General features: G+C 38.5%; 1 protein-coding gene across 3 annotated transcripts in view; it reads right to left on the bottom strand.

The window, feature by feature from the left end:
• The window catches only part of GOLIM4 (golgi integral membrane protein 4), a 2,181,480-nt gene extending 2,171,899 nt beyond the window's left edge, over positions 1 to 9,581 (bottom strand). For all 3 annotated transcript variants that reach the window (XM_044070089.1, XM_044070090.1, XM_044070091.1), the window contains exon 1: positions 8,935 to 9,581. In XM_044070089.1, coding sequence (XP_043926024.1) covers positions 8,935 to 9,121 — 187 coding nt within the window. In that variant the 5' untranslated portion in view covers positions 9,122 to 9,581. The remainder of the gene's footprint in view (positions 1 to 8,934) is intronic.
• Between the last annotated feature and the right edge of the window lie 2,888 nt (positions 9,582 to 12,469).

Raw genomic sequence — 12,469 nt, 5'->3', positions numbered from 1 at the left:
CAACTGATAACAAAATTCAGTGATGTGCAAAGAAATGGTTCATCTCTGGCATTTAAACATACACATTTTATTAATCCAGTATCTGAGGTTTCCCAAGTAAAACACAAGATAACTACAGAAGAGTCAAAGGGAGAAAGAACCAAGACAGGCACATCAAACAGAGACAATGTAAGCAAAGCAAGACCTGTGGAATTACAACAGGAGTTCAGATTTGCATCACAGAGCTTTAAAACAGCCAGCTCTACTACCTGCTTCTAGCTCAAACTGAATGAATCCAGCTAGTGAACTTTAAAATACAGATACACTCTTTCATATATTAACAATAATGAAAATTAACCAGTGAAAACATAACAGAGAATCAGACCTCTCAACCAATCGGGCACAAATTTCAACAGAATCAGGGACAAGTCAAGAAAATATCAGGGACAATCAGGGACACTTTTAAAATATTAGTGCTATTAACTTGAAACATTGACAGACTGTGGTGGTGGTGCTGCGGTAGCATTGTCGCCTCACAGTTAGACGCTGCCCGTTCGATTCTCAGTTAGAGCGTCTTCTGTGTGGCAACATGCGTGAATGGGCGTTCCTTCGTTGAAGGTTGTGCGTTAGGCCCGGCAAGCCAGCACGTAAAACTCTACTGCCAATCATTGGTGGACCGGAGTTCCGCTGTGGCGACCCCTAACCAGGAAAAGCCGAAAGACACAAACAAAACTTGAAACATTGACAGAATCTGAGCATATGAATTAATACACATTTTCTGAAGTAAAAGAAGTCTGTAACTCTTAATTATTGTCATTACTCATTAAGTGTAATTCACCACCTTTCCTCCAAAAGTCACTAGTTTTGGGAGGGATTAAGAGGGACAGAGCTAAATTTTGAGTCAAAATCAGGGATGTCCCTGAAAATCAGGGACAGTTGAGAGGTATGTAGAGAATCCAGGAACTTTCACATCAAGTGGTACCACATCTGCTACTGAGCAATGCAGCTGAAACAAACTATCATGACTTGTGAAGAATGAATGTGTCTTTTGGCTTTTCCCGGTTAGGGGTCCGCTAATGATTGGTAGTTGATTTTTACGTGCAGAGTTACCAGCTCTGACGCACAACCTTCAACAAAGGTACACCCATTCACGCATGTCTCCACGCAGAAGACGCTCTAGCTGAGAATCGAATTGAACCGAACAGCGTCTTACTGTGAAGCGACAATGCTACCACAGCACTTGTGAAGAAAACATTTTAAAAAGTTACAAGTATATTCAAGGAATTTAACCAGATGACTTCACAGCCAAGAACCACCCATTTGTGCTCCCCTGCAGTCAGATCAGGTTACTAGTTCTGGTCTGCTCCATCAGCTATTGTAAGTGGACCCAGGATGCCAACTGCTGACTACAGTATGACACCAATACAAAAACAGGTGCTGTTCTCTACTCAAAAGGCAAACCAATCGCTCTTGCACAGTAAAATCCTCAAGTCACAAAAGCTGTTATGAAATTCTGACCATGCACAGCTGTACTTCACAGAAATAAACATGTCAGCTTGTCCTGCATATACAGTATAAAATGCATCCATATCCACCATAACCCCCAAGCAAATATACAAAAATTACAATTTTGATATTTCAACTACAAAGCTTTGAATTTAAAAACAGACTTTTTATGTACTAAACTCAAAGTTTACAAAGGCTTTGATCTACAAAATATATACACTGTATTCTTTCTTATTGCTTCCCTTGCTATAGATAGACTTGGTGATATTTATTTATTTCATTTTTATTATTCATCTGCTCACCAGGATAGTAGGACTGTGGTGAAACACCTTTTCAGTGGAGGCCGAGAGAGAAAATCTCCCGGAAACATTAATGTAACAACTAATAAGCATACAATTGAGTATTTATAATAATATAACAGAAAATAAATACAATCTTATAGACAAACGAAAACATATCAACAGAATATAACCTGTATATGTATACCAACAGCATGTGACAAAAGAGTGTGTTAAACAACAGAGGAAACATCAAAACATATGTACAAGCACTCTATGAACAGGAACTACGGAGTTAAGCTTGATAAAGTTGAGCGCGGGCTGTGTTGTAGAGAGCATTATAAAAAGGAAAACGGGTATTATATAGTTGAGATGAAGAAAGGAGTGTGGAAAGGCAGGATAAATAGGAGGTAGAGGAAAAGGTAAAGAAGGGCCAAAAGCTTAAAAAGTGGGGAAAAAGAAGCGGTAAAGTAGAGTACATGAGGTGATAGAAGCAGAATAAATGAGGACAGCTGGGAGGATAAGGAAGGGAGGCAGGGGTGTAGAATTGGAAAAGAAAAAGCTGAGACACAACGGATACAAGTACTAAGGATGCGTAGATAGGAAGAAGGGCATTCCACGGTAAACATTTTGAAGGACTTGGTGGACTTACTGGAGAAGCTTGAATTAAAAAAAGACGCTTGAATAAATTAGACTACTGTACATAAGTAATATGGTGAGCGTAGAATGATGAATTTTACTTAGTATGGAGCATGAGCAGTGCCAAGAGTTTGTTAGGTGGTGTTTGAGTTGAAACTGGAAGAACTTGATGTTATTAAACTGTCTGAGAGGTAGGCGGATAGATTTCCACCATTTTGGCAACACAGGAGTAGAGAATCGCCAACAATATTATTTGGTTTATAGTAGTAGTAGTAGTTTATCAATGGAACAAAGAGGCCTGGTAGGTGTACAGTGACAAATGATATTACATGAGCTTGGGCAGTTTACTGGTTTGTAGATGAGACTGTGTATTGTGACTAGCTGTTTCAGTGTTAGGGTGTGTGATAATTTTGTCCAGCAAAGTTAAGAATTATAAATCAGACTACCTGCAAACCTTGCTACTTTGTTGTAGAATTGCTCAAGAAAGTTGAGTTTGGCATTTTGTAATTTAATGTGTGTTGGGACAGCATAATGAGGAATATGGAAAAGGTACGAGAAAGTGACAGTTGTCCTGGTCATGTCAGTGAGGAATTGTATAACTCTGTAAGATGTGTCCAGTTAAGAGACAAGTTTTTTTAAACAACTTCTTTTATGTGATAATCAAATGTCAAGTCTTCATCAATAACGTCTCACATCTTTGTATGGGTGACTAATTCAACATTTGTACTACTAGAAAATGTAATGGTGAAGACAGATTTCTTGTCATTGAATTATTTAGAGACTAACAGCTTGATTTTTTTTAGGATTTAGAAATAATGGAACTATACGGGCTCCTGTAATAGTTGCTCTAGTAAATGTAAGGTTTTGGCAGAGCAGAAGAGAGCTGAGTCATCTGCATACTGCAGAATCGTGGCATGCTTACTAGCGGAGTGCAAATAATTAGTAAATATGTTAGACAGCAGGGCATCAAGAACGGAGCCTTAGTGCATGCCTGTTCATAATGGGAGACATTCAGAGATTGTAGTTTACTATCTGACTGCTTACAGTCAAGTATTGAGATAAACGTCAAAGCAGGTAACAGAAGATGAACACAAACCTAATTAGGTTCGTTTTTATAGTAGTATTTGGTGAGAAATTGCTTTCAAGGCCTTTGGGAGATCTAAGAGCGAGTATGAGACTCATCTGCCAGCATTTATGTTTTGGTTAACTGCACTTGTGCAGTTAAGACCAGCAGTAGTGCTGTGATGGGTCAACATCCATATTGTGGTGGGCAGAGGAGATTATCAGCAATGAATGGAATAGCTGGAAATGGATGCATTTTTCCAATGTTTTACAAAGAGGAGATAGAATACCTAGCTAGTGGTCTACAGTCTGAAAGTTCTGTGGCAGTACCGCCTTTATGCAGATGCAGAGCTTTTTGATGACAGAAGTGGAAACTGTCTGGAAGCATGTCATACTGTGGTTATGAACAGGTTTTATGGAGAGTATTGCCGAGGGTACAGAGGCATTATTTAGAAGGGAGGCTACAGTTTGTATAAAAATGTGTACTGAATAAGTTGTCATTGTCAATAGAATGATCATTTGTAAAAGGTGCTGGCTGGGTGATGTGCTTTGGTTCTAAGAGTTGGTTGAGAGATGACCAGAAAAATGTTGGATTTTTTATAAACATAATTTACTAAATCACAAGAAAAACTGTGACACCGGTGCACATACGCTAACATAAAAGAAAAAAGCATGGTAACATGTTTTCACATAATGCACTCATTTCTCTTTTCATAATCAGCATTCATTCCAACATTACATAACTTGTTCAACTCCTTCCTTCCCTTCATGTGACAGATGGCAATGAAGTATGACTTCCTGACGTGAAAAATCCTGTATTTAGTAATATTCTCGGCTGTTTTTATTTCTGTAGGTTTTGTTCAGTTTTATCAGATTTCCATATAGTTTTATCACATTCCCATATTTCCAAGCCCTATCTCTCAAAGTCATGATATGCTTTGTGTCTTTAGTTAGTCAAGGTGCTAGATTTACTATACCTCTTTAACTTCTCAATGGGATGTGCTCATTTAGGATGCTAAGGAAAGTTATGTTAAACTGTGCCATTTCATTTAGACGGAGGGTGTTTTAGGGCTGATCAGTTCAACAAAGTTAGGTTGGAGATGAAGGTTTTTCTATTGGAGGAGGACAAGCTCTGCAAATAGTAAGAACAAACAGGATATGCGGACAAGGCTGGATGAACCAGAAAAATCAGATTGCACAAAACACATGTATCCATCCGACACAGCAGAGATTTACACTTAAAATTCTGCTTATTAAACAAAAGTTAAAAATAATAAAACAATAAAAGACATAGAGAAGATAAGCGCTTTCATGCCCATCAGCTTCCTCAAATCTAATACACAGCAGTTAAAACATTCCTTAAATACTCACTCACAAAACAGGGCAGGGTAGAGCTCTAGATCCCAGCACAGGTCTTAAAGATACAGACCCATTTAAGCCTTTCCCACAGTCAGCATGCGGTTCTAAAATCCATTTTGTTTCTTCATACACGGTCTTTGTTTTAATGTCACCTCTCCTAATGTTAGGTTTAATCAGCTCCAATACTAGGAATGTAAATTGATGAGAAGGGTCAGTGGCTGCTACATGTCCAGCAAGGACATTTTTGATATTTTTCTTAAAAACATCATTATTGTGCTCACGTATCTGTACATGGTTGCAAAGATGTTATTTGAGACTACAACTTTGGTCTTATACAGCAGAAATATGGAGGTGGTAACTAACAAAGTCTGAAAGGGCACCAAGAAAAGTAATTTTGTGTGCATCACTGAAAGGATACACTCTATGGTGGTTTGTCTAGTCTATGGTGGACTGTCTATCAGTATTTTTGTTGCACCTGGTAGGGGTTGAGAAGGATTGTGTGTAACCGTAAAGGTTAACAGTGTTACTTTGAGAGAGTCAGTGTTTATCGCTTGCCAGTCAGTAACTGTTTCCTGGAGGGGGGCATTTGTACAAGAACAGGGTAACAGTTCTTCTGTGATGTCAGTATTGCTGTCTGGGGTTATGTATAAGCCTAAGATATATAGGATCATGTGTTTATTAAGTCTAACTTGAGAGATAAGGAGCTCTATAGGGGGAGATTTTCAAGGTTTTCTTAAAGATTAAGACCACTTCTCCAGATTTGTTTTCAATTTAGTCTATTTATGTTATAACCCGGGGAAAACTTGCATCATCCTTAGTGTCTTGCATTAATCATGTTTCAGGGCTTATACGATATTAGGTATGAATAGCTTTACAAGCACAGAACTATATATTTTGTTGTAGATACTTCAATTTATACTGATTAAGTGTAGTCCAGAGGCTTCTGTTTGTTGTGGGATTGTAATGACAGTAAGATCAGCAAGCATGCTACTAGCATCAAGACAGGGACCTGGGTTTGGATGAATATCACCTCACAGTTGCAGAATTTGTTGAAAATGGTGACAGGAATGATGTCACTTCATTTGGTTTTATGTCTTAAACCTAATTTCAAGACAGTGAGTTTTTGGAACAAGGTATTGTGCTTATAGACGTGGATATAAAAGATGAGGACAACAACAAAAAATAAGAGTGAGTGCTGTTCAGATAGAGAGTTTGTGAGGATAATAAAAAGTTGCCTGACGTTGTGGTGGTACAGTGTTAAATGCACTTGCAAACTGTGTGTTAGCTGATTGGCTGAAGCGGTAAATGTAGGAAAATTTGGGAAATTAGAAAAAATGTTAGGCTTGAATAGCAGTTGGTTTGAGTATGCTAAACTTGGGAAGAGATCTATGGATGATGTATGAGAAGTGAGTAAAATATGGTAAGAGGACTGTAGAAAGTTGTGTGGAAATATGAGCAGTAGGGAATGGACTTGGGTAGAAGAGGGAACATGAGAGTGACTGGTGGTGGGGGCAGGGTACGTTAGATGCAGATAGGAAATAGTCATACTAGTGCAGATGGTCCACACTGTTCCAAATGCTTACATTTGTGGATGTTCTAAAGAATCAGAAGAAGCTGAAAATTGAGACAGAAGGAGAAAATCACGCAGCAGGACAACAGCTTCAAGTATCTGAGAGATGTGGTTGAGGAGGAGGGAAGTTTGAACGAGGAAGTCAAAGTCCGAGTCAGAGGTGTCACAGCCAAATTATCAGGGGAAGTATGTGACAGAAGAAAGCCAAACAAAAAGTACATAGTACAAAACAGCGGCATGACCAGTGCTTCTGAGTGGCACAGAAACCTGGGAAGTGAAGACAAAGGAAGAAGCCGAAGCTGATGCACATAAAGTGCCTGAGACAGCAAATAGGATACACACTGTCAGACAAATGAAAAAACGAGGACAACAGAGCAGAAGCTAAAATTAGCCTCAGCTGCAGAGAAGGAGACCAGATTAAGATGGTTCAGCCACATGATCATGAAAGTAGAGGGCAACCTACAAGGTGGATTTGGGAGAGACAGGAAGAAGACAAGAGGACACCAAGACATCCAGCCAAGAGATAGACTGTATGACCAAATGAACTGTGACAGGATATGTACATCACACACACACACACACACACACACACACACACACACACACACACATATATCCTGGAATAAAGCAGCAACAAAACAGGCTAATCTGCAACAATGATGAAAGAAAATGCAGCTAGCCCAAGGGATCATTGCAAACATCCCAGAATGAAGCACCATGTTAGTTACTTTGCAGACCACACCATTCCTCACTAGAACTTATGTTCCCATAACTGCATCACCCGGATCTGTTTGGTCTCACTTTGCTGCCCATTACTACTCACTCCCTCCCTCTCTGTCACAATCACACACACACACACCTCTCAAAACAACACACGTCTACCACAAACTACAGTGCAGCATAACTGGCTATGCTCTTATTTCAAACCCAGCTGCATCATTTGGAATAAAAGTAAAACTGGGCAGGTGAAGCTACAGCTGAATAAAAAGTAATACAGTTGTTCCACTTTCCTAGTTCACATTACCTTCCTTAAATAACACATTTTTCTATGCTGACTTTGATGAGATCATTAACAACTTTTGGAAATGGAATCCTTTCCATTCTTTTTTTTTTTTTCTTAGCAGACTTATGATTAGATCATCCAGCTATTGTCTCAGACACTTCTACTCAACATCTGCTTTACAAATTCCTCTAAAGAAAGCTACTTTACACCAACCATAGCTTATCAGTCATTGTGCTCATACATCAGGAATCAATACCTGCCAAATTAAAAGCAACACACACTTATTACTGTGGTTATGCAATGCATTTTTTAAAAGTGTAGTCATTAATGTTGAACTGATATATTAATGTACTACCTAGAAATTCTGAACTGGGTGCTACAAAGTTTATAGTGACTTATCTCCTATGACTTGCATTCTGTCAAGAACTTCACTCCATGTTTGTACAGTTGATCACAGTGTTCTGAAACTATGCTCATTTACTGTTGATTTGTAAACACTACACAGGCCTGAACAAGGTCCAGTGGGACTAGAGCTCCACCTCACTAAACAAACTAATATATATATTGGGTAACTTCAGTGTTGGGGTGACAACATCTATTACCATACCAAATACTTATTTTAATTCTAAGACAATTTCACATCAGAGCCAACTAAAAACTGTCTTTGAATATTTGTCCTAATTCCAAGCAACACAATGCTGTGACAAGATATTAGTAGTACTACTTTTCAGGCAGCTAGTTTTTGGAGCTAGAGCAGATACCACCCACAACTGAAAGCCTCTTAATTCTAGGAATAAACTTTTGATGGATCTTCTAAAATCAGTCAGCATTCTTAAATGGAGCAACCTTTAACAGACTTTGGTCACCACAGTAGCCACAGGACTCTGGACGGGTATTCATCTCAATATTGCAACTTTAGTTTTTATTTAGCAATGCTAAACAATGCACAGAGATTGTTATGAAACTACAGAACTGTTGCACTTCATTTTAGACACAGGAACTTACTAAACTTATAAGAGAACTTGGAAAAATACACACAAACAACATTTCGGAATAAACTTATGGGAGTCAAAAGAGTGCAAACTGCCTCACCAAATAAGCAATACGCAAAATCTATAACAGATGCAAAAAAAAGCCATCCCTTCAGTACATAGATCACTTCTGTGTGGACGTTTCCAAGCATGTTCCTACAATGTCTGCATCACTGCATGTGAAATGAAGAACGTGACATCACCGCATTTTTCTCAAGGCTACTGCACCCTGCCTATACACACTTGGGGGTAAAACTCTGTAACAGGCTATCATCTAATCCACTTACAAATTACCGTGGAGGGAACACAGTATCAGTGACAAATGGTCTTGGTGCTGTGACCATCAATAGGGCATCAGTGCTAAAATGCGTGACAGGATGACCATCATACAATCGCATTCTTTGCTGTCATATCGTGCCGTGTGAAACAATAAGGCTATTCTGAAACTAACAACAAACTTTTTACTTAAAAAATCCAATGGGAAGATTAAAACGGCCGTCTTTTTACCTTGCAGCTGTGCAGACAGGGATTCCTGATGCTGTTGGTACTTCAAAGCCAAAGCCTGCGTCTTCTGTAGCCTATCCTGCAGTTCGAAGTACAACATCCCTCCGTACAAAAAGACTACCACTACAGTCAGGAGAAAGAGGCTCTGGATAATCCGTTTTTGTTTTCTGGAACACATGCCGGTTCCCATATTTTCGCTCCTGTATCCCTCTGGACAAATGACAACGACGGAACCCACTGCTTCACCACGAAAAACTGCACGCTACAACCATCTGGAAATGCATCGCCTGCAGCTATACAATCCGCCTGCAAGATCGCTTCCAACTAAAGGCAGCAACTTAGGGACAACTTACAGGTATCTCCTTTTCACTAAGTCCCTAAAACTTTACGTGAAGAGAGTAGCTCAATCCTTGGAGGTGGAGTCCACAGAATTTGTTTTTGTTTACCTGCTATAAACTATAATGCTAGAAAGCCTTATGTGTTCCAACCTTCTTAACGTTTATCTTCAGTCTGATCTACGGGAAACACAAAGAAAACCCTAAAAGCTTTCCTTGGGTAACTCGCGTTAATCCATACACGCTTCCCCACCTCCTGTTGTTCCACCAAGTTACGTGTCAGCCCCCTTCGTTCGTCCCCTTCGACAGGGAAACCAAAAGGAAGTGCCAAATAGCTTCACGTTGATTCGATCAGGGCTAGCAATTTGCCCGCCTTTCTTAGAAAACCGCTGTCATTGATTGGATTCGGGAAATGTTAGTCATTTGATCCCATCCCACTGGCCAGCTCCGCCTGGGACATAGACTGGCAATGACAAGGGATCGGGGTTTGGTTCTTCCTGACTTGATTTGGTTGGGAAGACAGTTTAGCAGCTATTTGTTGAAGGTGGTTTTCGCTCGAGTTGTTTGTTAATGACAAGACCCATTGTGCTCTTGAGGTTTGCAATTCTAACTCTGCTTGTGGACAGTATTTTTCTAGCGCTCACCATTACTGTCCGTTATGAAAAAAAGGACTAACTAGTTACCTTTGGTTGTTTGCAATTTTATTATTTATTCCAGCTTAGAGAATTTCATGCATTTTTTTGTGGATCTTATATTTTACATACGTTGTTGCATGTTATGTGTTATGAGAAATATTCGTGACAGCAGGATGCGGGTGCACGTTTTATGCTTGCACCTTTATCTCATCGTTGCATTTGTTTAACATACGTTCAAGCTCTTACTAACACCGTTTAATTTCGGTTTATGGTTAAATATACTGGTTTTAGCAATACAAATAAACTTTTAAGATCAGGTGGCTTGCTGTGCGTATTAATGTTATTCGGCTGAACTGTTGTAGTTAAAATAACAGTGTAAATTATAAAGCGAGTTGTAATGTTTGCTATTATTGTCACTGCATGAAGAGCAGTGTCTTACTTGCATTCTCGTATTTCCATTTTTTTTTATTTGCTGGAAGGTTATTTTGTCTGTCACTATTCCCAGACTTACAACAATCCATTCCACAATATCACTGGTATATATGTGTAAATCTTAAATTGGAAATTATTTCTAGGAGTCCTAGGTTAACATAGGGTTGCCACCTTTTCAAATGGCCAAAGTGGGACATTTTCGGGACACACATCAGATTTTACAAGCCGACACATGCCCAAGGTCAGTACAAAGGATAGAACTTTACTTGTTTGCCTAAGTGAAAGCTTATTCTTGTAGCAGTTTAGTTGCTTATTCTGTTTCTTGTAACATTTAGGTATTTTACATACAGAAATAACTATTTTATGCAACTATTACATAAAGTATGGGACATAATTATGTCCTACAATCTCAGGACATTTGCCATTTTTAATATTTTTGGTCAGGACACAACTGCCCAAAGAGGGACTGTCCCTCGCAAAGTAGGACAGGTGGTAACCCTAGGTTAACTGACCCAGAATTTTAAAAAGTGCATGAAATTTGGGACATTTTCCCAAATTATTTTTGCATTGTCCATAAATCTGGAGGTAGAAGTTGAAATGTATGTAAGCCCTTCTTCCACATAAAACATATCTTGCCATGCCATTCACACTTTTTCATGTTGTCCTTCTCTCATTTTTGCCACACTGCCTAGTCAAGTATGTTTTTTTTTAATTTATTGTTAGATACTGCATCATTTGCTAACTGAATTTCTAGGATCATCCAGGGCCCTTTTCAGCAATTACTGATTACTCAGTAGAATGATTATTTAAATGTTTTACTGACAATAACTTATGTTTATTGGCATGAAACACACCATATTTCTGTGACACCATCAAAAGAGACAGTTATTTCTCTACTTTTTAGTGGCACTGTGACCAGAAACTGTACCACATCAAGGTAGGTATTTTCACAGGCCTTTCATTTGTAGCTGATACCTACAATTGTGCTACAAATACTCCAATTTCAGTCTCTTGATAGCAATATAGTACACATAGTATAATGCAGCCATTAAAAAAAATATCCAAATCTCCATTCCTTTCAAAGCCTTGCAAACAGCCAGTGCAAGAAAAAGCATACCGGAAATAACTTGCACATTAGTCACACAGTACTGGGGTGAGCTGTTTGATGCTGTCATTTTGGTTTACGAACAAAGGTAAGAACCTAAAGCATCATAACATGCAGCTGCTTTCCAGTATGCAATATGATCAGCAAAACACACTAAAAATTCAGAGATAAACAGCAATGGTCTACACAAACAAACAGTGTTGCAAAGATAAACAGCCTAATATCACAAAAATGTATTTATTGTCTAAAACTGTTGTATCACCTATTCTCCACTCCCAACTGAGTCAGATAACAACAATGTGGCATACGCTGTACAGAACACCCACAAAACAAAACATGCCAACTTTGCATCAATTTCCAAATATTTTGCAAGCTATCTTGTAGAAGGAAAGTCAGAACAGAAAGTTACTTGCAAACTTGTAGCATAGAACAGAGGAGAGCAGATTGATGCTGCAGTTTTGTTTTATTAACATAGGTAAGAACCTAAACATTCACAATACACAGCTCCCTTACAGACTAAGGCACTTATCATTTTGGGAAGAGGTTAATATACCAGTCATTAAACTGATCAAAGTATTTCAAATGATTCTTAAGCAACTACCTCATGTTATTCAGTTACAGAATTAACTTACCTAGTGGTTTTAAGTATAAAGGCATGCATAATTGTGTCATACAGTAACATGTATCATTGTGTATGAATCTGTAATTGGGGTAAGTCTTGTATTTTTAGTGGCAGAAAAGGGCACTTATCTAGAGGAATATATAATGCTAAATTAATATAGCTATATTTTGGATATGTACTGTATTCTGCATACTGGAGATAATTAATATGTCCACCCCTAAAGGAAATTGTATATAATGCAGTTTGGCAGCCTAGAGTATTCTAATAGCCAAATAGATATTCTCATGATTCTTTTCATTACAAGTCTACATCTCTGAACCATTTTAACAAAAGTATCTTTTTTCCGACAGCATTTGGATATTCAGTTATAGATTGAAATTAGGTTGTGCTTGTAGGTTGTGTGAGTTGT

Source organism: Protopterus annectens, chromosome 4.part1 (genome assembly GCF_019279795.1).
Source record: "Protopterus annectens isolate FY-2018-M chromosome 4.part1, PAN1.0, whole genome shotgun sequence".
Lineage (NCBI taxonomy): Eukaryota > Metazoa > Chordata > Ceratodontiformes > Protopteridae > Protopterus > Protopterus annectens.
Note: the sequence above shows the minus strand (reverse complement) of the source record. Positions and strands in the feature narration are given on the sequence as shown.